The 27,171-nt window shown below is 41.6% G+C and overlaps 1 protein-coding gene across 1 annotated transcript in view; it reads right to left on the bottom strand.

The window, feature by feature from the left end:
• The window catches only part of LOC136434414 (gamma-aminobutyric acid receptor subunit beta-3-like), a 64,011-nt gene that overhangs the window by 16,100 nt on the left and 20,740 nt on the right, over window positions 1–27,171 (bottom strand). The window contains exons 4-5 of the mRNA XM_066427202.1: window positions 26,958–27,040; window positions 4,193–4,330 (exon numbers count right to left, since the gene is read on the bottom strand). Of these exons, the coding sequence (XP_066283299.1) occupies window positions 4,193–4,330; window positions 26,958–27,040 (221 nt within the window). The remainder of the gene's footprint in view (window positions 1–4,192; window positions 4,331–26,957; window positions 27,041–27,171) is intronic.

Here is a 27,171-nt window from a genome sequence, read left to right as displayed (position 1 = left end):
ATTGCAATTTCGTAACGGTAACATAAATCCTGGTCATTCGCGTATAGGTCGAACTGATCTTCCTCCCGTCTATGTCCATAAAGTCCCTGCTTTGACAGCCAATAACCTCAAAACGTAGACATTGATAACGGTACTACCTGATAATGTTGGCTAGAGACAGCACTCAATATGTACTAACTACAATACACGATAAATTCAAAGTTGACTGAATGACCGTGCTGCAAAAAGATGTTCTGCTTCAAGACCCTCAGGCAGTCAATACTATATTACATATCAATATTTGAATTAGTTTCTAGACAACAAACAGGCATAGACTTAGTTGTAAATCGATTTGAATACAGCACATTCATGTCTGACACAAGGTCAAACATAAAACGAAGAATTAGTACAACAGAATGTGGATGATATAGCCAGTCAACCTCTTAGCGCTCTATGTCTGCATACTGGTAGAACTAACGTATCCTGTTAAACCACCCGCTTAGTTGTCGTTATTTATATGAAATATGTCGATTTCCTCGGGTGAACACCAGCATGTGCATAAAATGGGCATTGATGACAATAAAGGGATCCTATTTTTCGAGAAGCGCAGCCGAACGCAAAGGAGTCGTGACTTTGCAATTTTGATATTACGCAAAAGTTTCACACAATCGACATAAATTTGATTTTTCAGACTGAAAAATTAGAATGGCATCAGCAACCAATTGCAGAACTATCTCTGCCTCTTTCAGTCATATACAATATGGCAAAAGGTCAGCGACACTTCGTTTCATGGCGCGTAGCAATGGGATCAAGAAATGGCTTTAAAACTTACGGAGGGTTGTAATACATGGTCCATATAATCAAACTCATTTCGTTGAATGAGGTCCGTATCTATATGAAACAGTTTGCAATATCAGATATACAAACGGCAACAACAAATTTGGTTAGGAGATCTAAGCCACATGTTTGATGTGGTTTGTAAAAAGTTGTGTCAACTTTTCTGTAGTTTATACGTATAAATTGTATGTTGTTGTCTTTTCAATCCAGGAATACTAGCTACGTACTGATTTTATGAAGATAATGGAGTGAATAAAGCTGGCAAAGAATGAAGACCAGGACGTCATAAATACGGATTTTTCATTGCCATGCTTAAAGTTGCCGTGGTAGATAAATGAATAATACCTCACACAGACTTATAAGGAGAAGTGTAGGCAAAGTGCTTGACGATATCTTAGAGTATCAAGTAACAATTTCTGGAAACAGGGGGCATTCGTTTCCAACCACTCATTTCAACACCCCCCCCCCCGTCCGGTCATCTAATATAATTTGTACGTTGGACCATGCATCCACGTACTCAAACTGATGTATTCTTACTAACTACTTGATTGCAGGACCGAGTCGTACTTTTCCTCGCATTACACCCGTAATAGACGCTATGTATTCCCGTCTCGGAGCACTTTCTCGATATCTGCCTGTCCAAAAGCCAATTTCTATCTTGTCTGACCTGGCAGCATTTGGGGTTATTCGGTTTGAGAAGCTCTTACCAGACTTTGTTTAACTCCACTTTCTTAAGAAACGTTATTCTTCAAACCACACCGAGCTCCACGACAGCGGATAATTGAGGTCCTGGAGGTTAGGTGGGTTCGTAAAGGGGAGTAAAACAATAATGGTCCCGGCTTATTAGGTCAGAGAAGGGGGTTAAACCCGTGATAGAGTTGCTTTCAGTGGAATCATAATGCAGCAATCCCTCCACAGCCTTCCCAATCAACACCGCCATAGACAATGCGAGGCTGCATGCGCTTCTTTCATTATCAAATAATTCAGCTTTAGAGACAAATGCAGACCATGTGATGGCGCACTCAAGCTCACACGCACTTATATTAGTGCCACCATCAACCATATGTACAAATTAAAGCAGATAAAGCATACGTTAGTACCAAATAAGCTCAAATGAATGCAAAATGGTATCAAGATATGGAAAACGTATGCAAAAAAAATACATTAACACACATTTATACATAAACAATTTGTACAATAAAACAAATTGGTTCAGAAAGCGTACAAGTTCTCCTCTTGGCCATGTTTCCGCACTCATCTTGCTGATGTTGCAGCTGGTGATTGTTTTCATTATATGTATCCTTTTTAGAGCTTATTTGATACAAGACGCTATCAAATATACTGCCTAGTGTAACGCAGTATTCTAAAGTTATCTATTCGCTTCTACGTGAGCAGAAACTTGAATGATATAAGGATGACTCCACGACATGATACAATCGCCTGATATTCTTCATCGCGATAAATTTCGTCATAAAAGCCTCTTGATGGATGTCAACAGCAGTCATGTATATCAAATCCTCGTTCAATACAGCTCGGTTGCAAGGTTATCATCAACACTGACTTGCAAATCATGGTTTCTAAAATGTGACCTATCTACTATAATATCATCTAGTATTTATCAATAGCTGTGTTTTATATTCGTTACTGAGGCAATAAATGACTAGCCCGGGGTTGATACTACGAGATAATTATCAGCTTCTCGTCATTTGGCGTAGGTACGTGCGATTCATCACGAAGATATGGCGTCAAAGCGGCAGCTAAATTAAAGAGGCGGTATAAATGAGAGTCGATTGGAGATTGTCTGTAAAATATTTTCCAATGTGTGAAAATGAAAACCTCTTTTGCTTCACTGCTTGCTCACTGATAAAACAGTCAATTTCCGTCTTCAAGCACCTAATTTAAATACTAAGCTTCTCATCGCTTCAGATTCTACACTTTCTAAGAGTTTATATCGCATGCAGCAGGCGCAGAGTTTGGTCACGTAGCCGGAACAAGGTGGCAATGTTGATGATTCATGACAGGCAGCTTTGGATTATGCATCCGTGTGAAAAAATACAACCGATATGCAGAAGAGATGGATTATTCACGGCAATGGTATCACACGATAAGCCGGTGTGATGAATGTGAATACTAGTATAATCCTCATATCATCTATTGCATACTTATGTTATTGTCACCATACGTATGGAACATCAATTTACCCCCTACGGGGTTCAATTCTCATCACTTTGACATTCATCCCTCATTTATGGAATAAGCTTACATTTTAATTGCAATGTGTTAGATCACTTCATGATAATATCATAACTTCTTCGTGTGTGATTAAGAATCTGAAATTATTTAATTCAGTTGTGCTCTGTTTCTACAACAAGGCGAGATTGGCAGCAAGTTTGTTTTTAATGATAAACCATTTGATTGATTGATTTGTCGCTTTGAAACGTCACTTTACGTAACTATGCAACAGAGCACTTTAAACGCCTGCAGGGTTTCAGTAATCATCTATTTTTGCATCAATGTCACGGAAACACGTCAGCAATAAAGTTTTTGCAATATTCTCCGGACATGCCTTCTGGACACTGTCACGAATCGACATGCTGCTGATTTGACGTGTACAGAGACGTGGCTTTGAAATTCGTGTTTACCGTGGTGTCATTTAACATGTTACTATACACACTGCTAGTAAATGAGCAGACGATGTGGGAAATTATGAAACCCAGTAAAGTATCTGTAGGCTCCACATATTAGAGTTATATATACCAGCACTAAAGACTGACTTGATGGATTGAACACTTCTTGCAGACTGTCGTGAGATTGATGTCACAAACTTTCTTCTGTTGTTCCTATCATTGCTCACAGACATGTATGGAATTCGGTGTGTCGAAATACGACCTCTATCGGAAAAATTGAAATGACAAATGGTTCTCTTCTGGATAATGACACGTTGTGCAATGTCAAATACAGTCTTTAAGATAGTTTGACCTGAGCCAAATGAAAAACTTTTCTAAAAATATTTACAAATTTTTATGCGTCTAATTTACAGATGTACTCGGATTAAAGAAAAACAAAAAGAAGACAGAAAATAACACAAAGAAATGGATATTATATTGCGATATGTTTTGTTTTGTTGTGCTGTGTTTGTACCTTTACCAAGGACATTATACAGCATGCTATAATGTCCTTGCCTTAACCAAGTTCGCCACCGTCTCCTCGATTTTCAATACCCTGGAACCTCGGATCACGTGACCAGTGTGACCTTCGACTCACAGCTCACGTGACAACTACCAAGAAAGATGGCGTATTCCTTCTGAAAGCTTTGACCCCAAAATTCTTCGTCGAGTGTAACAGTTTTGATTCTCTATTTTGAAAGTGTTCTTACCTGTTTCGTATTTGACCAGTTTGGCGACTGTGTTATAATCCCCGACGGTGAACTGGGAGAGGTCCAGTCGGCCCAGCCCGGTCACGGACGCGTTCCCAGCTTTCCAACCCAACTCCAATTCCTCGTCGGTATAGCCATCTGAAATATGAGGAGGAAGCAGCATTGGGAGTTGTCTCTGCATCTTTTCAATACTGTGTAGTTATATTAACCAGAAACGCACACTTAAAACAATAACTCCAATTCCTTGTAGGTATAGCTATCTGAAACACAACGGGGAAGCAGCACAATTATTCATTTTTTTTCTCAAACTAGACAGCGGATATCCACACAACAATTTTAATTTACATGTTGATTTGATTATATGAATGACTTCCGCGCGCGCATCATATTTCGTCCATTTTCCCTCCGAAGAAATATTAACATGGCCTTACACACATCTGGACAAAAACATTGCGCAAATGATTAACCACTAACAGAGAGGGGACATGTCTACAGTAATGTTGCTACAACTGACTCGATGAGAGGACATCTGTGCAAAGCAGTTGATCGTCATTTGTAGACGCTAGTACTGACAGGTTTCTCTTCATCTTTCCAACAACGTGTAGTCATGTTAATTAGAAAGGCACATTTAAAAGCGCAACCACAATTCCTCGTCGGTATAGTCTGAAATACAACGAGGAAAGAGCATGAGACTTTCTGGTAGGTTTCTCTGCATCTTTCCAATAACGTGCAGTAAGTGATAATAAACGCAAATTCCAAAGCTACATCTACAACCCCTCGTCTGTTTAGCCATCTGGAACATGATAAAGGAAACAACATGAGTTAATCTGTCAGGGTTTTTTTTCTGCATCTTTCCAGTATCGCGTAGCTATGTTGTTTAACTCTGACTCCTCGTCAGTACTTCCATGTGAAATACAACGAGAAAGTAGCATAATACAATGCGAAACTTTCTTCCAACACTAAGGTATTCACGAATCGAATTTTCGACGACAAGTGGCCTTCTTCAGGATCAAAAATGACCAATCACTGCCGAACGTAAACTCGCGAGAGTTACAGACGCGTGACTACCTTAGTGTTGGACGAAAGTTTAGTATAGTATTATGATTACTACCAACACAGATGAGCTTTCATTATGATTTGAAAAAGCAGGCTGAGCATAATTGCTTTGTAAGGCGTCTCTCTCTTTTTAGTACACGGAAGGTAGAAACGCATTTTTTTAGTCGTAACTCCATTCCCTGTCGTTTTAGCCATATAAAACAATGATAATCGACGCATGAATAAGCTTCTGTATATCAGTTCGATATTATGCGTGTGGAGAGGCGGCCGTTGAAGTAACGATTTGATGCGGATTGCCTTCATCGGGGTGACGTAATGTGTCCGATAGACATTATTGGGTTACACTCTAATAGTGGATGTAAAACTTCCCACTCCCCACTATTAAACATACCGTGCCAAATCGCTTTGTGGAAATTGGGGGTGAAATTGCGCTTCGCCTGCATGTTAATGCGGGCCGCGGAAAAATAACGCCTTGTGGGTATTCAACAGTCTGTCATCGACCCGTTGCGTTTGTTTTATGGTCAATTCTCCCTCCTCGCCACGTGCTCTGGTAAAGGGAAATGGGAGCAAGGATATTTTAGGTCACCCCTGCCCATTACGGTGTAATATAACATAAAACAGTTAGCTCGTAATGCATAAATAACAACGTGGCCTCCTTTACTATTAAACCTGTGGGTCCAGAGAGAATATTCCAGATAACCATCTACTCATTTTTGGTAAAAGCTATTCGGCTACGTAAAAATCCATTCCATTATTTTAGCTTCCTTGTAACCCATGAGAGCTTTATATCGTGTTGTGCAGAGGCGCGGCATTGCAAAACGCACAGGGGGGGGGGGGGAATTAAGGAAACACAAAGTTACAAAGAAACTTTAAAGCAGCTTTTGAAGGAGACGCTTTGGAAGAATGATTGCCCGTCTCTGCCGCAACAAATTGGATTTACTTTTTATATATCAGCTTCCCTTCCAATAGACTATTACACTAAGCCGAGGGACTTTACAATCACCGCAGGATAACCGATAGAAGAATAAAAGGGGATTGAGTGCCATTTTTGTTGGTGAGCACAATCCCCTGAGTGCAATCCAATCTAGGACAAAGTGCCTTGAAATGCACTTAGAATTAAACAAATGATGTTGATCAGGCGTGGCCTTGCCTGCTGGATGCCACGCCCTGTTGGCCGGGCCGGTAATTTTCGTCCCACCTACGTGAACTGGCGGTGACGGGTTTAGAGTACAACAAGGCAGCCAATAACGCTAATGAGACGTGAGTCGAACCTGCAGACGGGAGTCTGTAATCCAGTGTGAGTGCGCTAACAAGAGCTGCCGTGTCTTGGACAGGAATGGGGCCTAACGGCATTGTATTAGGACAAGCCCTAGGCCATTCGATTAGTCCAAGGTATGGAGCCCTTGTCCTCAGAAGGAGGGTTTCGTCCGTTAAGTGCGTTCCAAATCCTACTTGTGAGGTAGAATTCATGTATCACAAAATGGTTAAACGTTCTCTCGTTGTCTGACTCCCTCTCAAGCCTTATTTTCTCCCCCCCCCCTCAAAGTTTTTTTCTTGATCATCAAAACCGCTCCAGAAGACTGATTACATCTCTTAAAGGCTCGCTATCTTGAGATTTTCTCGGCTGACTCATTACCTAATGAAACACATGAATGAGTCATATGTACCCGTGAGGACTACATGCGGATCAACAGCCTTATCCATAATTACCAATAACGACTTAAGTATCGTCACATTGTCTGGCATCGCCGGAAAGTACTTAAGAAATGGCTTTTCGACTTTGCAGTGAAAGATGTATAAATGCAGAGGATCCCCTCTTCAAGATAACTGTAAGTTGACACGCCTGTTTTGATATGTTCTAGTTTGGAGATCACACAATAGCACAAGGCTATCTTCTCTGCAAATCCTTAACCACATAATTATACAGTAAGTCTACAAGTATACCATTCCCCGTATTTGTAAAGATCCCTGTACTTGTTGGCCTTTCATGGATTTGTTTACGTTAAAAAACTAAAAATACCCTAATCTCAATCCATTGTGTTGCCCACCCTTCCATCTAGCAGCTTGTAACAACTGAGTTGCCTACTGGACAATTTCTTTGGATGGCATCCTCGCTCCTTCATTTCGGTATGGGCTTTTACAGCCCACCCCGTTAGCGAGATGCTGAAAGCATTGTGTCTGCATTGGCCCTACATTCAACATAAATTGTTTTGAACAGTCGCACATTTCAAGTCATAAAGTAAAAGCGTTGAGGTCACCACCTCACCGCCGGCTTTTAAAAGCAACATTCGGGCAACGCAAATTCAGGTGAGGTCAAACCTACGGCATTCCCAAAGAGAAGGAGTGCGCTGTAACGTTTCGGGAATTCATAAGAAAAAATGCAAATGTTGAATTGCAGGTATTTATATCGGACGTTAATCTTTAACTGTCTGGAAGAAATAGTTCATTATCTTATTCCACACTACACGTCCGTACCAACATGATTAATCGTAAAGACGGCAACAAGTTGTAAACACCTGTAGGTAATTGAAGGCAGGGTCATACGGGTCAGTACTTTCCGTCCATGATAAACGATGCATGCAGCTTGTGGAGACTTTAACTCGGGATAAGTACCCGTGCGCAGCGCCGGGGACCCCTGCAGTGCTAACTGATGGGAGTTATTCGTCTCCACCTTTTAATCCTGCATCTTCCTACCTACAGAGTTTTTTTTTGAGGGATTGATAGTCTTGTTATAAATCACAAGTAATCAAGACCAAACACTTGCAACGAATCATGTTTCCGGCATCAGCTCGTAGCAGTTAACGCCTCACTTACCACCATTACACTGACACAAACAATCTGAGTATGTTGGGGACCTAGCTCTCTGAGTATCTTGACAGAATAGATGCATAACCCTACGAAAAAGAGTCGTTTTGAAACAAATGCTATATCCGACACGACTATCTTTTTTCTGGAATATCAGCTATAGATACATCTATTTCATACTAAGTTGAAGTGTTGCTTATGTGTTTGTGCTTTTTGCCATTTACGGTTCCTTTATTTGGTCCTTTCTTTCAGTCCTCCACAGAAGACTCAAAATAATTCAGTGTTAGTGTCGTCGATAGCAATATCCTTCGTGCAATGGTCTCAACGACATTGAGAGTGTTTTTGACAGTGGTTGATATGTTTCCCCCGGAGAATATTACCGGCAATGATCTTGAGGTGATGTGAGTACCTCCTCCGTGAATAGTATCAGGGGAGACAGACTTTAAAAAATGGTCGTGGGAATCAGCAGGCACCGGAGAGGGAACAAAGACTCACTTTACATCACCGGCAGGTGCTCCCACTTTTGAGGAACACGTTTTTTGTACGTACACTGATGGATAAATCTCTATACAGAAAGCGTTTTGCTGTCATTACGCTTATCTTTATTTCGTGCGATCAAATGCATAAGAAATATCATTCGTGTCTGAAAACCTCACCAAAAATAAACGTTTTGGTAGGACGCATGTCAGGGTCATATTTTTAAACCGACTACCGACTGAGAAGTTTGCGGGGAAGACGAGTATGATAGATAGATCACTTTATTTCGCAAAAGTTGTACAAGGTTCAAAGTATGGCTGGTACAAATACTACAGTTCTATATATAGCTAAAGGCTAATCTTCCTAATATAAGAGTGTATAGAATTAGTTTACAATGGGTTCTTACAATCATTGGAGGAATTTCTATCGTCTAGACATACTTTAATTTATTTTCCTTTGTATACCATGTAGGGGTTGTTACGTGTCAAAATGTACTTAACCCTATCTAGACGAGGGGGGGCTAAAAGTGCCCGCGGCAACAGGCATTTTATGCAAAATTCACTAATTTCTGTTTAAACAATGATATTTATAAGGTTCTCTTCCTCAACCACACTATTTTTCCGACATGAATAACATTATATGTAATCAAATATAACTTGCATGATTTAAATCATACTAATTTGATGACGTCGTCGGTCAAAATCGAATATGGCGGACCATATCATCAGTTTGGGTATTAACAGGCTATTTCGCCTTCAAATTCGTCACTACCATGTATTTTCTTGACCAGAAACATTCAGATTAACGTTTCTAGTCTACTTTCATTGTATTTTGAGGTAATAAGTGGAAAAAAAAGTATTTTCAAAAATGTCCAAATGGCCGATCTAAGATATCGGATCCCGAGGGATAGTTAACAACACATGATGTCATTCCCGCAAACAGCCCGGCCGGGCTCCGTTAGGAAATGTGACCCTGTCATTCGAAAGCACAGCCTTCAAGCACAGCCATCAAGTCCCTATCTCACCAGACCGCGACACGCTGGAGACCTCGCTACAACCGACCGATTTGACAGAGCTCTTAACGAACTCCATCGATAAAAAACGAATCTTTTTATGCTTTGCGTGTTTTGTCGTATTTTTAGTAATACGTGCACGTTTTGAATAATATTCCCATTATAAAGTAACGGGTAACACATATCCATTTCAGAACGCAGCAAGGCCGCCAACGTACCGCGGATGCTGTGAGAAAGGGGCTTTACCCATGATGGACAGAGACTGGCCCCACCCCCACAGTGGCCGACGGATGCTGCAGCTAATGTTTTTTATATAATTCCAACATCAGATATTCCATAAACAATGTTATCTCTAGCAATTATCATGGTCTGCCCAATGGTTTCATAAAAGAAGCAATGATGCCATTAGAGATCGCTTTCAGTCTACTAAAGCATTTTTGTCTACCGATAAACGATGGAAACTTATCACAGCACGCCGTTAACCTCCTCCCTGCTGCCTAACTCTGTAACCAATAGGGAATGTGGTACCAAACGGCTACTTCAGTAAGTACTATCGGTAAGACCATTCCCTTGTGGAGCGGACATCTGTATATGAGCATGTTTGGATTCAACATGATCAGAGAAGCAACTGACCTAAAGAAAGTAGATTCAGTTTCTTTAAATTCTAGACTCGCTCCTTAAAGGTTAAATGGAAATATATACAGCTTGTCATACATGGACACTTTTCAAATTGATCTGTTGGAATAGATCAATACATTACGTTTACATCTCATAGTTTATTTTGTCTGCAAACCGAAGAGACAAAGCTCCAAGTTGATATGTACGGAAGCAATGGCCTTAGGTGACCGCCGTGCTGTCGTGACGGACCCTGTGCATGCCTTTATTACATCTGCATGTGGGCTGCCTTTGGCGCCAATGGGAAAGGCTGACGTCACGTACGGGGACCACGGTCTCACGCCTTACTGCGCCGGACTCGCCACTGTAATATCTGCAGCGATATTAGCTAATATCGGGAAGGTCTGTCCCATTTACGCCATGTTGAACCTTCGATCCTGAATCGTGCTGACGGTGTCTGTGAGCGCCGCCATCTGCCGCTTCTGTTCCATGTTGAGGAACCAGGACAGGCCAGAACATTGATCTCAATTATCCACACACCACAGGATGAGTGGTCTTCATGGGCGGCTGCCCAGCAAGGCTGCAAAACTCCTTGCTCCATCGGTCACAATGTCCACCGCTCAATGGCTGAAGATATCACATCACCCATTCATCGTGCTTGTGCCAAGACCCGCTACTGATCCCATGCTCCTACGTTTTCTCTCGAAAAGTTTCCACGAAAAGAAACGGTGTCGTTGCATCGAGTTGTAAGATATTAAAGTCGCAAGGTAAATGCAATAAGGCACTTGGCACGGTGAATGCCAAGAAGGTACTTACAATCTACTTCTAAGACATATACTGCAAATAAGGTACCCTAAGAAGAATATTTCATACCAATTCAGCCAATTCTGAATCTAGTTTACCCCTTGCAGTTGGTCACGAAATTGTTTATGAAGCCGTTCAATACGTTCACTTTTCATGCATTAGTTGCAATTTGTATACCTTATGCACATATAGTGATTGTGATTCAAACAAGGCAATTACAATGGAACTGTCGTTGCTGAACCTTCGTTACAAAAGGGTGTGGAAAGGATCTGCCTTATCTCTTATTGGTTTCATGATACGCTCGGTATGACCGATAGTGGCCCAGGCTTACCAGCGATGCAGGCAGTTGACTGACAATGGCAATTTAACGGTAGGACTTCGAATAAAGCCGAAACCATCATCGTGTGACAATCAGATTGCAACACAGTAGCGTCAGCTCAATATCCCTGCCGCCCTCCCACCACCCACTCCGTAACCTTGCACGGGTTCACCCGATTCTCCGCGCAACGAGACGCGTTTACAGAACTCCCTACGGTAGAGGGGATCATATTAGACACAACTGAAACGTGATATGAGTGGCAATCAACTACATGGTCTCAACTAGAAAACAGGGAAATTTGACAATTTGGACTTTCTACATGAGTGGCAATCGACTCGATCCACAGTCTCAACTAGAATCCAGGAAGATTTGGACGTTATCTATAGCTGACTGTGGGTAAAGTATTTTGGAAAATCAACTTTTCATTCTCAACTATAGATAACAGGGAAATTTGACAATTTGAATAACAAGGCGTTGGCTATAGTAGGTTGAGTGTTTTGGAGCTTGGTTCATTAAATGATGGCAATACAGGTGACTATGTGATTCTTTATAACAGACCTGTAATCAACTCAATATCTTATCCGAGATATTAGAGACATTTGCCACCTTGGATGACAAGGCGTCATCTATAGCTAACTGTGCGTAAAGCATTTTGTGATTTTAGGATTCCTAAAGTAAAATCCTAAGGGTCGTCAGTTGATGATGAAGGCCACTTTGTGACTACCTAACAAACATGCAGTGAACCTAATATCCTAGTTTAGATAGTAGAGAAATCTGAAAACTTGGATGTCAAGGCGTTGAGTATAGCTTGCAGTGGGTTGAATATTTCCGAACTTCTGTGACCTTTCGAGGGACCTGATTGGTCGTTAAATGACAGTAAAGGCGGCTATCAAAAATATGCTATAAACTCAAGATTGTATAAACAAGTTAGACTTTCGACGCTAGCGGTTGCCATGTCATCGGATAGCTGTCGGGTTGGTTGTAGAGACCGTCGGAGACTTGGTAGATTGATGTTGAAATTCGTGATTTAAAGCTACATGTAAAGTTTGTAAACTTTATTCAATATTCACAATATCGAAGTCTGAGACAACCTGAATTGCGCTACAATTCACAGAATCTACAGCCATTAGTAACATGTCATCATTTAAGGAAAAAATAATAGCTGTTAAAATTATACAGTAACACAAATCGAAGGTAGACTTCACGCGGTTACATAAATTATCTTAAACCTGCTGATATACAGGCACTTGTGTACAGGTACATAGCCGGGTGTCTGCTTTATGTCTTATAAAAGAATCATTTCCTTAACTATCCTTTGATCCTGTAATGTTATCAAGTATTTCGGACCAAATGAGGATAAACGTAGCACAGCCATTTTTTTTCAAAATTGTTGCGCAATCTAGTCATCCGTCTCTGTATAGCATAGCCATAAAGCTGTCACAGTGGGCCGCTTAGCCCTGTATATCTCTACCTGACTTTATCAAACTACATTAGACGTCTACATTAAAAGCCCCTTTATGATCTTAGTGTCTCTCAGAGGGAAGCAATTATCGGGTCCTTCTCTTCATCATGTAATTACTAATGTCATACTCGTAACCCAAACGGATTAAACCTCATTAAGGATGCATTTGTGTGTCGTATTTCTACTTTAAGTTGATTCAGCTATTAATAGTTTTAATAAAGAATATTACTCTTCTATTCTTCTTGCGTAATTCACGTATAATCAGACTACGTCTTGAGAAGTAATTATTCTTGATGCCAAATTTCCTCTACTTAAAAGATTAACTTATCATCATTATCGTTGTTTTGCCCCTGTAGCTATAAATGGCAGATAATCCAAGGCTTTTTTATCGCAGGTAAAACTGAAAGCTTTTAAGGAAAAGCTACTAACACACAAGATTACGATGACGTCAATTCTAGATAAAGTAATCCCATGAGCCTTGTTGTTGCACATTTTGTCATTAGTGTAACACCATAGGATGATCAATGATGACACATTCATCTGTTGATACGGAACTTTCCGAAATGCAACCTATGCGCAAATTGTTCTTTCTAAAGTCTCAGAACAACGTCGTCCCAGATAGCTTTTCGGTAGATTTTAACGTTAATTCACTTGTTAAGTTAGAAACCAAAAACGTCGAAGTCTCGGCATCAAACACGACTCATTCTTTTGTGTCACCCACGTAAAAACAATACATAGTACCCAAGCCGTGTGCTCTGTGAACGCCTTTGTATGTGTCTTTTAACCACTTGTATATATTGTATGCTGGTCAGTCACCAAAGTTAGCCATTTGTAAAAGCAACAAATTTAAGATAATTATTCCAGTACTTTACTTGGTGGAATTGCAATGTGCACATAACAACACTCACTAACCGTAAGTCACTTTTCAGCCCCCAGCCTAATTAACTGCTGCCCCGACTTTCATGCCTAGTACCCGCTTACCTGATGTTTTTTCTCCGGAATTGCTGACATGTTTTGGTGGTGCATATCAGTAAGATACGATCTGACCACATTCACTTCACATATACCTTATCCATATCTCAATATTAATATAATAAGCACTTGACAAGATAACTACCTTTAAACACTATGTGCATCGCACAGACATCCTTTTTTAAGACAAATTTGGTATGTACGTATTCAGCGAAGACCACTCTACAAGATCCCGTTGAGGCTATGTCTACTACTATAATCAGAACAAATATTTTTCATAATATGTTAAAAATATTTGACAAAAATAGGCCATTGGAAATATTCATGAAGGCATAGCTAAGCACTGGAATCCTTCACAACAATGGTCTCAACGAGAGATTGTTGTGCAACATGTGTTCTTTCCATCCATGTTTTTTGTAAGTTGGAATGACATTATCTGAACATGCACCACTTGATTAAAAAATAGACTACAAAATAAGGACTTTTGGCATCCCCAGATGTGAAATGTGATCTCTTTGTTATGATTTGTGAACAATATGGCCAATCAGGTTGTTGACACAGCACCCTCACAGTAGTACTCACAGTAGGAGAGCAGACTACCTGGGCAGAACAATGGCTTGTTCACGCTTGTTCAAAGCTTTACCTGGCAGTGGCTTACCTGCCAGACACAGCATGGCTTGGTTTTAAAAATAATACACAAACATGGTCTCAAGCATAGGTGGCGTATAAACAATCATTCTCTTTATGTTATCTCAAAGTTTTAAAGTACATGTACAACATACATACACATGCGGTTGCTAAGAATTTTTTTGCAATGTATGTCCAAACACTGGGACTTGGTCCATATGATAAAAGCTCTGAGACGTTGATGACCTCGCCTGATACAACATTTCTCAGTCAGTGCAGAGAAACAAAACAGGAGGGGGGTGGCATTGCTCCCCTGGTTTGTTGGCATGTTTTTTTTTTCTCCAGCAAGTCCGTCTCCATTGATTCGAGTCTTGGATCCCCTTTTCATCAATTTTTGTAAAAACGTATCTTACGCAATTTGCAAGCAGCTACGGTTTTTTAAGTCAAGGAAATCTCATTATTGCATTCTGTTTGGTACAAGATTATAACGTTACAGGTTTACACAACGGGAAGTGCAGTTTCTATCTCCTCTTGAACGCCAATCAACCCTGTTCAATCTGGCAACTTTTATATGTTTGATATGTCTGGCTAAGTATTTCAAGTCATTTAAAACAACTGTTCGGTGTGAATCTATCAATTTATTTGACGTGTGTGTTTTACAGTCGATATGTGTATCTACCAAACTTCAAGAGAAGTTAAAAATGCTAGAAATAGTTTGTAGACACGGGAAAACGTTTTAAAATTGAACCCATTGTTGATTTCTTAGAATACACATCCTAGCTTGGTTTTCCAGACAGCCATATATGAAGCTCATTCACACTCCCCAGGGTGCCAGGTAGCAGCCTGGCCTGTACAGCGGAACCCCACCTGAAAAGTTTTCACAGTAGGTGGAGAGGGGGTAATTATTGAACAATGGGGAAAATGTGTGAAAATTGCGGTCAAAGGTGGTTGCTACGTGTTGCTAGGGTAGCCAACGCCCATTTCAGTGAACTGCCAGAAAGTGACTTACGGTTAGTGAGCATACCTTATCAAACGATGAAATTTGCACAGTCTGTATCTGTTTAGCCGATATAACCACCTTTCGGTGTAACACACCAGCTTCGCAGGCACGCGGCGCGACAGCAGCTAGTTATATTACACTAAACGGTCTGTCACACCTAAGTTTTGTACATCTGACTGCAACCGTTCTTTAAAGCTATTCAGTGAAGATATTCCTAAAGTATTTGATGACAACGAGTTCAATTCTAATTTCTACTATGAATCTCGGAAAATACGAATCGAATCCGCAACACGAGTGCATGCCGATATATATTCTTATATGAAAAAGGAACCGTGTGATTGGCGCACTGCTGAACAATTAACATGCTCTAAAGCTTTTGCTAAAACAATTTCATGTGTTGCAATACGCAGTACATCCAACGTAGGTATGACGCTTATCACAGCATGACATACACGTCTGAGCATGAATATTTCACACCCTTAAATGCATTTTTCGCACAGCGAGAGTTGATTTTCACAGTGCACTGTAGATAGCCCGCATGTGGCCGGCAGTGACTATCCTCTTCTTTGTAACAAACTAGCATTTCTACTGCAATATAACCCAGGCCGCCAGTTTGTTCTTTGCTGTGTGTTACGTTATGTTCTCCTCTAACGGCCGGGCGACCATTTAAGCCTCTTTGATCTGCTGCGACAATCCATTAAAAATAGTCACGGCACGATACGACCGGTCCTGGTGGACTCCAGCATACAGTTATGAAGTCCTGGGTGTCTGGAGGGTATGATCTGTAGTTCAGTGCTTTAATGGCTATCAGATTCCAGGCTCCTCTGGGGATACCGTCACTGCCCCTGACCTACCCATATCATGCAACTTGTGACCTGACACACCATTTCCAGAAAACAGCCCTGAAAAATGGTACAAAGAGATACATCACATATCCGGTGGGCATGCCTCCGCTGCCCCTGACCTACCCGTATGGCGTATCATACTAAATAACCTATGATGGCTGTCACACAAACATCCGGAGCGTGAACCAACAGGAGACAGGCAGAACTACCTATGAGTAGAGTTAGCCTCTACCAGGCTCCAAGGGTGGCCGGGAAGACGAGGAATTAGCCAAATAGACAGACAACATGCCAGGGGAGTTGGTCGGCCGGGAAGTCTAGTTTTCCACCTCATGAACCTCTTCCTGGACGTCCACTAATCGCTATCTAATGCGATAATTGGAGAATTACTTTTATATCGTTTGATGAAGGTGACTAACGACAGGATACTGAGGTGGCAACTTGCACTCCCGGGCCGGCAAACTTCTCTGGCATGTTATTGTTTTATTTGGCCAATGTCTTCTATTTGCAGCCACGTCGCATAAAGGACCTTGTCAGCAACCTGCGATCCTGCACCAGGCGTGGACAACATCCTGAAATATTTGCTCTCGAAGCCAAGACAAGAACTGTTTCCAGACGCCTCTGGAGCCTGTTATAGAGGCTAACTCACACGAAACACTTACTGTAAACGCATTTAAGTTCGCGCGGTTTCATTTCATGCTAAGGTGAAAACGGAGTGTTCGCGGTGGTCTTAAGCTCGCGGCTACGCTTAATAGTTATCTCCATGAAAAAAGGCTTTTTCATGGATATACTGTTTTGCTTGCGTTTGGTGTTTGTGTGTATGTATGTGTCACCGGATGCTTAAAGTCACCATAACTGTAGAACCTGTACATGGATTGTGATGATTTTTGGTATGTGGGTGGGTGTTAAGTGGAGGTAGGTCAAGGTCGATTTTGGGCCCCCTGGCATGTGTGACTGGAACTGCAATGGCGTATTTGTAAAAATCTTCAATGTAGAAGAACTGAAGAGAGGATCGACAGATCGTCATGTTATTTGGTACAAAGATAGGTTAGACCAAGATGTACACACTTAAGTGCAAACTATGCAAATGAGACCGAATTTGCATTAGTAAGGAGGTAAATCGTTTGCATGTGTGTCGCTGGATGCTTAAAGTCAGCATAACTGTAGAACGTGTTGATGGATTGTAATGATATTTGGTATGTGAGTATGCGCTGGGAGGAGAATGATCAAGGTCGATTTTGGGCCCCCTGGTTAGTGTCCCTGGAACTACAATGGCCTATTTGTAAAAATGTTCTAAAGGGGTATAACTGAAGAAAGGAACAACAGATTTTCATGTTATTTGGTTCGCAGGTAGGTTGGACAGAGATGTACACACTGAAGTGCAAATCATGCAAAGTTAGTGTGTTTGCGCGTGTGTGCGCGTGTGTGTATGTTTGTGTCACCGTGTGTGTATGTTTGTGTCACCGGATGCGTAAAATCAGCATAACTATAGAACGTGTAGATGGATTGTAATGATATTTGGTTTGTGGGTAGGTGCTGGGAGGAGAAACGTCAAGGTCGATTTTGGGCCCCCTGGTATGTGCCATTGGAACTGCAATGGCGTATTTGTAAAAATATTCAAAGGAGAATAACTGAAGAAAGGAGCGACAGATTTTCATGATATTTGGTACGCAGGTGGGTTGGACAGAGATGTACAAACTAAAGTGTTAATTATGCAAATTCGGACTGAATTTGCATAAATAATGAGAAATATCTACTCTATTGTGGGCTTTGAGGTCGCACCATCTGTTGGTCTCTTATCTAGGTCAACTATTCCCAACAGGTCCCAACAGCTGGTGGTCAAACCACAAATGGGAACACTACCAAACCTGTATGTGGATACCCTTTGGCACATAAAATAAAACAACCAGCGGCAAAAACAAACAACTAGGGCAAATAAAACACATCATATATAAAAACAAATTTCATGGAGATTTTGGGTCTTCGGACTCTTGTTACATACTGCTACAGTATTGGACAAAAAAAATTTCGCGGTGAACATTAAACCACCGCTAACATTTCTGCATTTGCAGTACTCCTAGGGTGGTTCTGCCTGCCTGACAGGTCCTCGCATGCGCAGTAGGCGCTCCAGATGTTTATGTGACAGCCATTAGAGGTAATTTAGAATGATACGGGTAGGTCAGGGGCAGCGGAGGCATGCCCACGGGACATGTGATGTATCACTTTGTACCATTTCTTTGGGCTGTTTTCTGGGAAATGGTGTCATGTTACAAGTTATCCACAAGGGAGAACATGGACACTCAACCCTTCCAATCTGGAGAAGATTTACGACTTTTATAGTATCTGAAGAATAGCGTTACAGCTGAGTGAGTTGGCAATAACGCTCACCCCCAATATTCCGGGACATGTCGAGTCGGCAATTGGGTCGGAATCGGGATTTATGGTCCCTGTGGTGAGACTGCTTTTCTACTATAATACCAGTATTGGCCTGCAGTGGTCATCAAATACAATAAAACCGCGTCCAGTGGCTCATATTTCTCCCATTTGGCCACAGGAGTTACAATAAGGCGTGGCCTTGTTTTTCAACCAATATTTTATTCTCCATTTCTGGTCCAGAAAACCGACAAAAAGCTACAACTGTATAGATCTTTGTTTTATCAATAAGCACAAGAAGGTGAAGGAAAAAAAGATGATGCACTTTAGCAATATTTACATCACCACTGGAAAATAAAAATCAAAGCTGACAAAGACAAATAAAAGTGCAATAACAAATAATATACAGCATTTGGGTAGGGTAGTCCAGAATGGAATATAAAGTTTAAAGAAGCGTCATATTTGGAGTAACAACGATAGTTAATTAGAACTTCCAAAAACTGATACAAGTACAATTTATAACAAATGACACACAGCATTTGCGAAGGGGTAGTCCAGAATGGAATGTAGAGTTTAAAGCAGCGTGAGCGTCATATTTGGAGTTGTCAATTGTATATTTAAGGAAGTTAGAAGTCTGAAGTCAATGTAGACCAGACGCGGTGCAATTATGGCCCTCCAGCTATTTCGATTCCGCTGACGACAATGTCGTCATATCCTCTGCATTCGGAGTCAAACATAGAAAGGGTTAATGAGAGCCTAACCCCGAGATGTAGCAACACGGTTGTTATTCGCGCACGGGGTACATTACTCGACACTAATTGCCATGTGATTTGTTTTTGACGCAGTCAGGCTTAGGTTTGAACACCAGGAGAGTCATGGGGTTGCTGTTGCGGATAGGCAAGTTACATGTCAACTGTTACTCTATCATACACTGAGAGATAGTCACGATTGATAGCATACTCCTGAAACGTATTATGAAGGTCTAATTTGATGGGATTCCTACATCGTGAAACACAGACATTAAGATCTATATGACCATATGCGAACGTAGCACAGTCTGACTTGCGTCATTGTCTGGCCGGGTAACATGAGAAGCGTTATTTGTTCAGACTACATGAGTCAAAAGTGTAAAGGAAATAAAACAAATCTACTCATAGTTGCAAGTTGCATAGTAAGTACCTAACGGTGTTTGTGATCATTCGAGTTGCCTCCGCGTATTCATACTAGCAATCCTGAAAACCTGCTGCTAGTTTGTACAGTTCTTCAACAAATTAAATGCGCAGTTGCACTGTCGAGGTACGAAAACTTCCAGGCGGGATGTATGCTCCAGCTGCTGGGAAGTGATCGGCTGTAGATCTTAAGTTCGACTGGGCGAGACGGAGGCTTGTAGACGTACATGAGGCATGCTTCGTAACAGCTTCAGAGTCCATTCCACTCAATTGCCCCACAGATCTCCATGAGTGGACGACTTTTATCCCATTTCAGCCCGTCCAATCATTCCGTATTGCCCATTATATGCGCCTCTCCTTACACGTTGCTTGTCAGTGTGAAACAATGTGTGCTAGGGTGGTGTATGAGAGGTCGACCGGTGCCCAACAAACCGAGCGGTCAGGGTAATTAGATGACGGTCAATCCATTTCTCCGCAGGTCTAGGGCTGAGGAAGCGGAGGCGCGGGGAATCGTTCCGAGGAAGTCGTCTGGCCTAGCTGGGATTTCCTTCTACCATTTTTCACACCCACGGAAACAGACATTTCCCACATCTTACACCAGGACGGCGACCTCGAGTAACATAGGTGTTGCACCGTGCAATTCTAGTCCTTCATTCGTTGGCGAGGCGCCCATTCTACTAGACGGCGACCTCGATGCGACCGCGCTGCGACCTAGAATTGGACAGATCGCTCAACGATTTTCAACCTTAAAGACTCAATTTCTTTTACGCACTCTTTGATTTGTTGTCTTTTCGGCTATACTTTTTTTCATTTTGCATGATACTCTCATCATTACAGATATCACAGTTACACAGATCCAATTTATGTCGCAGCGAGGTTGCAGGGAGGTCGCCGTCTAGTAGAATGGGCGCCTCGGTAACGAATGAAGGACTAGAATTGCACGGTGCAACACCTATGTTACTCTCCAAGGAGAGAAGGGGTTTCGGCTGGTTTTTGACGTGTTTTAGACGTTTTTGTCGCAACGTGTACCAAAAAGACCAATATTTTTTTGTATAGCCAGCCCAACATGTTTGGCTATAAAAAAAAAAGATGACAAAGTAGAAAGCCCGACAAAAACGCCTAAAACACGTCAAAAACCAGCCGAAACCCCCTTCTCTGCTTGGAGGACACTTATGTAGCAATGAACTAGAACTAGACGAGTACAGAGTTCTACATTGTCGTCTTTGACCATCGTTAGGATGATTGCTTACCCTAGAGTGTCTCGACTCTCTCACAAGCAAAACCGCCACCAAGACACAGATATGATACATACACCACTCAATTCAACTGCAAACGTGAAAATTGAGCTTTCAAAGTTTGCTTTACTTCAATAGTACGAAAAAAATTATAGGTCTTTTCAACTGCGGTAAGTGATCAAAATGAAGCGTTTTTACACATACGCATCAGATCCGCCCACGTTACGAACTTTGTCCAAGTTGTCCGTAGAGCCGTACTCTAGTCTAGACAGCTACTTTTACAGACTTAGACCATCGCCTCTCCCAACAATCAGATAACGCCGCGATCCATTCATCACTTTTACCACGGAGAATTTCCCCGCAGATCTGGGATTATGGTCTGCGAGATTGCTTAAATTGTGTCCACCCTACCTCTTATGTCCCGGGTTCAACTAGATATCTGCAGAGGAGAGGGAAGGTGAAGGAAGAGGAAAGCTGCAGGAATCTATTAACCCTAAAAACCCTTGCATACAGAGAGGGAGTTTTCTTTACTCTCTTGTCCAAGAGCAAACAGACACACGGTCATAACCCTAAGACATAACATCTAGGTGATCACAGGTTTATGCCTAGTGCATGCGTGGGTAAACTAAGAAAAGAGCATTCGAAAAAAAAATCATATTTGTGATATCGCAAGAACGTGCCACATCGCTAGTCTCTACCAGACTAACAGCGTCGGCTATAGAGAGAACATTTGAGAACATTTGCCAGGGGACTTTGGCCATGGAGGATAACATTTCCATCCGCTGTCCATCCAGGGTTGCATATTTGACCCTCTCTCCGTAGCCTACTCCCTTCATACAATTGACTCTATTTGGCCAAGGCCAATTTCTACTATTTTCCCAGCGACCCGCAGAGACTGGTGGAGGCTACCACATCGCTGTAGCTGTAGCTATGGCTTTCACAGCTGTAGCCGTCTGGGAGGCTAAAAAACAATTCCTTACTATTTCTATTCGACACATCATCACAAATCACATCACAGCCGTAACCGTAAAAGTGCACATAAAAAACTCGATTTGGAAAGGGATTGTTGTAACCTAACTTTGCTTAGATCGTGTTCTATCATTGCAAAGTCCTACTCGTAAAATACTTGGCAATAATACGTCATAAAATACTGCGAAATAACCTCCATGCTGCAGCGGGTTGTCCATCATATATGAACGTCGAGCTGGGCCCTCGCATGACGTTCATAAACTGTAACAGATACATTTCTTTTATGGCTGACCAGAACTGACATTATTTCCAAACCCATTGTGAACCATGAAGAGGAAAATATGACTATCGATTTTTACCTCAGGTCAGGCATTCACCAATCATACAGTAGGACTGATGCTCGGGGAGTTTTGTATTTGTCTTGGTGGTCATTTTCTGTGCTGCCTTGTGATAAATCTGACACTGCCTACGGGAGGACCAGAAAGGTGAGGACTGGCTCGTCGCGTAGCTGACCAATGCCCACACTACCTTTCAACTAAGGTCCCTGTCACACTTGTGCGTATATTACAGTGCGTATGAGTTGCGCATCAACATATCTTTGGTTTAAGTTAAGTTTGAGGGGAAGAAGTTGTTTTTCACTTTGATCTACCGTTGTGCAGCCTGGTTATCGAACCAAAGAAATTACTTATTCGGCTACAAACTTAACCTAAACCAAAAACATGTTAATACGCAACTCCTGCGGACTTGTATTTATCTAATTTTATACCCCCATTCCACTTGGACGGCGCTGTCGCCGCACGCTCTCTGCGACAAAGAACTGATCTTTTCAAACTTCGTGTGTTTCGTTATGTTTTTCAGTCATAGTTTTAAATTTTGCATGGTTGTCCCATTATGAAATCAAGTGTTATACAAATTTAGCTTAGGTCGCGGTGAGAACGCCGTCTTAATAGAATGTGGGTCTTAATTACACCCGGGCTGCAACCTAACTGTAAGTTATTTGACAATCAACGAATTACTTTTATGAATTAATCTATCTTTACACTTTGTGTGTTTTGTTGTCGTTTCAGTCATACTTTGGTTTAATAAGTGGAATATATTCCAAAGTGTCAAAGGTTACACAAAAGGTCGCAGCGCAATCGCCGTCAAGTGGATAGGGGAACTACGACCTCTTGACGTGACCAGTCAGGCTGTATCAGGTCTAAAGCCGTTAACTTGTGCGTTAATGTTTTACATGGTATTCCCATTGCAAAGTCAAGGCTTTAACTTTAATTCAATCTATGACGCAGCGAGGTCGCCAACGTGTCACGGGTCCAGTGAGGGGGGGGGGGGTCTTAAGCAAACAGAAGCACGTCAAATACGACAACTTTGCCCTGGTTTTCAGAAGCCCCCAAATGTCACGTATTGTCTGTTTCTCAGCCAGGGCGAATCGGTTCGTTTCAGTCGGAGTCACAGGTCGCTCCCCCCAAAAGGCCGTGTGTTAATCACGCTGACTAATACACAAGGACGGGCCGGGGTTATATGGAAATGCGGGCACCTTATAAGCGCTGCGGTAAATTCTGCTTGAGAGGGAGTGACTTTAATTCCGCTTTCTGTTTTCGAGTCGGCTGATCAGCAAGTTATTAAGCCCTTAAGGACCGAGACCTGGCACAAATAAATGGTTCGGTTTGTTGATGAGTTCCTGCCGGCTCATATCTAAACATGCCGGGTTTTGCGAGATTAAGTTTTTGTTTCTCCAAAAGAAATGCGTGGCATTGATGGATCCGTCTGTGTACGGGACTGTCTGGTTGACTGCTCTCCATGACGCAGGACGCAGCAATTTTACTATCTCAATCCACAACTATCTGGAGCGTGTCACAGGGGGTAGAAAAAGCGCGATATTGTTAATGAATCCATCAATCAACATGCTGACTGCTACTGAATGAGCTGAGTTTTCTCCCTGCATGTCGGACAAATATTCGATGACGCATGGCGTGTCCATGTAGCGACCTCGCGAACGTGAAAAACATCGTGCAATTATTTGAAATCACGTACAGAAAAATAGTACTTCAGGAAACTAATGTCCGGCTGGAGCCTAGGCTATCTACTAGTAGGAATAGATGAACGCATTGTGAGATTCGAGCAACATTTTGTAAGGAGACCATACGGGCAGCAATAAAAAAATACAGGAGTGGACACCTGAGAGCCGAGAAAAGATTCCGGCATGCCACATGCAGAACGATACCGAAATAGGTCAGGCAGAAAACATGTTTATAGATTTACCCGTTGCTCGTATAGAACGCTTTTCCATAGACAGAGGCTTTAATGGTCTTTTCCTTAGACGCGGTGTCGCGCGTAAAGAAGAGAAATGAGAATCCACCGCCAGGAGACAAAGGGGAGTCCCGGTCCTTTCAGAGATTTTTTTTCAAAATGCTTTGGACGATTGTTAAATGTTGTAGGCTGCTTGCCCAACTGAAATATCGTCAGGCAAAGGCAGCAAGCATAAATTTTGATCTGTCCCATGTTTTTATCACGTATTTCTACCTGCTAGATTACGAGTTTTAATATTCTTTATTCTAGACAGCTTATATTTCACTTAGCTTGCTACCGGTCATTCTTACACAACGCTGCATGACCATTGATAAGAAATATTTGTGCGATTCTCTTGAAACTTTTCTGTCCACGTTTCTGCACTAGTGGATTTTCACATGGCAATGTCACGTTTGTAAAGTTTTATTACCGGAAAGACGCTGTATTTTTGGTCTATTATCATTCATTAATAACTCATTTCTTCACTAAATGTACATAAGCGGGGAGAGCACAACTGCGTTCCCCTGAATTGAATACAATTTGGTACATTGTTCATTAAAATACATCAAATACAAAAACAAAGTTATCAAAATATTCACGATGTTACTTCGAGTCAAGTTATGCGAGATACAGTGTAAGTAGAACCTGAAGTTCGGGACCCTGAAGGTAACTTATTGTAAAGTCTGATAGCGCCATACAGGAAGGGTTGTCTGTTTGTTTGTTTTATGTTTTCATCGTGGATACACATTGTACTGGATCTCAATACAGTTAGCTTATTAACAAGGATAACAAATTCTCAACACACCATTTTCCCTCAACAGAAAGTTTTCTGAATTGGGGAATCAAACGAAGTACTTGTAGTTATTCTCAAACTGTTCTTAAGGCGGTGTAAATAGGAACTTTCAGAAGAGCAGAGAGATGATGATGATGATTCTACCACTGGGATTGCACTAAATTGTGTTTATCGGAATGAGATTGATGTGTTTTTCAGCTAAACGCAAACCATTATTTCATAATCTCAGAGCAACGATTATTCTAGCAAAGCGCTGGCATATAAATCATTTGATGAATGGATGTCCCTGCGACGAGATGCAGCTTTTAAGTAGATCAACTCTTACGGGTGAGGAATGTACGCCGCTTATTTACTCACCAGCATTAATGTCTTACGGTTCCCAAGTTCTATCCAGTTGCTTGAGAAACTGGCTTAATGCGCATCTTAATATCTAGATGTCTATCCATCAACAGAGAATCAGGAGCTCATTGGCACATTAGCATTAACTTTTACTTGACTTTTTTTTGGTATTGTACTAATTAAATGTTGTCTACGTCTTAAAAGCATATAAAGTCAATAGTTTTTTGGCTAAAAACCTGCTGATCGACATATCTTGCTAAGTGTAACCGATGAAAGGTTATTGATGATACCTGAAACGTCTGACCGTCTCCAAAATCTATGCAGTTGCTTGAGTTACTGTGATTGCCATTCTTCTCATGCTTCTGGTAAAAAAAGACAACTTTGTATGCAGAATATAGCTTATTGCATCCGCTTGACCCAATTAACGATGTTATACGTTCTCCTTTGATTCGGAGCAAGATGAATAAAGATTTCGGTCGTAATGAAATATCCATTTAAACTCAGGGCCCGGATGAAAAACACCGCGTACTTCGTGACTGTAATCGCTTGTGACATCAGCAGCGCTCGTGCGTTCAGAGTAGTCTGCAAAAACTTCTGGAGAACTTATTATTGTGCCCGGCAAGGCAATATTCTCAAACTAATCTGGTGGGGGATTTGGGTTATCGATGCACTGACGCTGCAGAAAAGGCGGTCCATGTGTCGAGACCACAATAACGAGCATGCAATTTTTTCCCTGCATTAGCCGATAAATCCGTTAACGTTTTTTTGTTTGAACAGTTTTCAATGAAAAGTTGGTCCTAGGTAGCAATTTGGGGAAATATATTTTTAGGTGTTCATTTATATCATGTGGAACCGCTTACATCGTGCTATCAGTTGGTCATGTGTTGGTGTGACTACTTTAAAAACCCTAAAAAACAACCTTGCCACTTGAGACTTGTTCATGAGACTAGTACCATTTCATCAACATGCATTAAATGTGTGTGAATAATTTGTAGACGAAGGACATGTTGCGAAAATTAAGAAAAAAAAACACATCCATGCTCACGTTTCATAAGCATTTTTCGGATTTCCTTAAGATTATTCTAAACCTTTATGGCAAAATGGCCCAATGGTAAAACATTATGAAGTCTAAACAGTACACACTAGGTTTTGAATATTATTTAGACTTCTTAGCCGAACCTATATCTAGCAGAAGATTATTGGCAATGTGCTTTATCAGCCTCCTGTTGGTTCCAGTAAGAGGGTAATCTTCTTGTACGAATGTACATTTAAAACACCTCGGAATAGCCTACTGGCCATATAGATTTCAAAGTAGAGTCAGAAATAGAAAACTGATGCAGCTCGCCCTGGAATCGCAATTAAGTCTGATCGGATCTGCGGTGCGTGAGAGGCCAATCCTATCAATAGGCTTATAATGGTGTCCGTGTTAAGAACGGGAACTGACGTCACTACACACGTCACTATACCCACTAACCTTAATACTTCCTGCCCACATATTTAAAAGCTGTCTATTTCTTTTAACCTTCTCTTCAAGAGCTGGTCCCAAAGACTACTGATAGAACATCTGCGTACTACGTGGCTGTGCGAGACTACAAAAGAGTTTTACTTACAACTTTCCAACTCAAGCGTGCAGTTCTGCTCATCCAGGGGGTACTTTCGGAGGTCCATAGGGCAGGCCGCCTTCGCTGTTACCCTGAAATTGGATTGAGAAGGAGTCAAGGAAAGTCTCGACGACGCCTTTGATGTTCTGACCCGCTCTGACATCCCTCTGAACAATCATGCGGCCTACGCGGGAGGTCAGAAGTGGTGGAACGGCGGGCTCTC

This window comes from Branchiostoma lanceolatum, chromosome 5, assembly GCF_035083965.1.
Source record: "Branchiostoma lanceolatum isolate klBraLanc5 chromosome 5, klBraLanc5.hap2, whole genome shotgun sequence".
NCBI classification, from domain to species: domain Eukaryota; kingdom Metazoa; phylum Chordata; class Leptocardii; order Amphioxiformes; family Branchiostomatidae; genus Branchiostoma; species Branchiostoma lanceolatum.
Note: the sequence above shows the minus strand (reverse complement) of the source record. Positions and strands in the feature narration are given on the sequence as shown.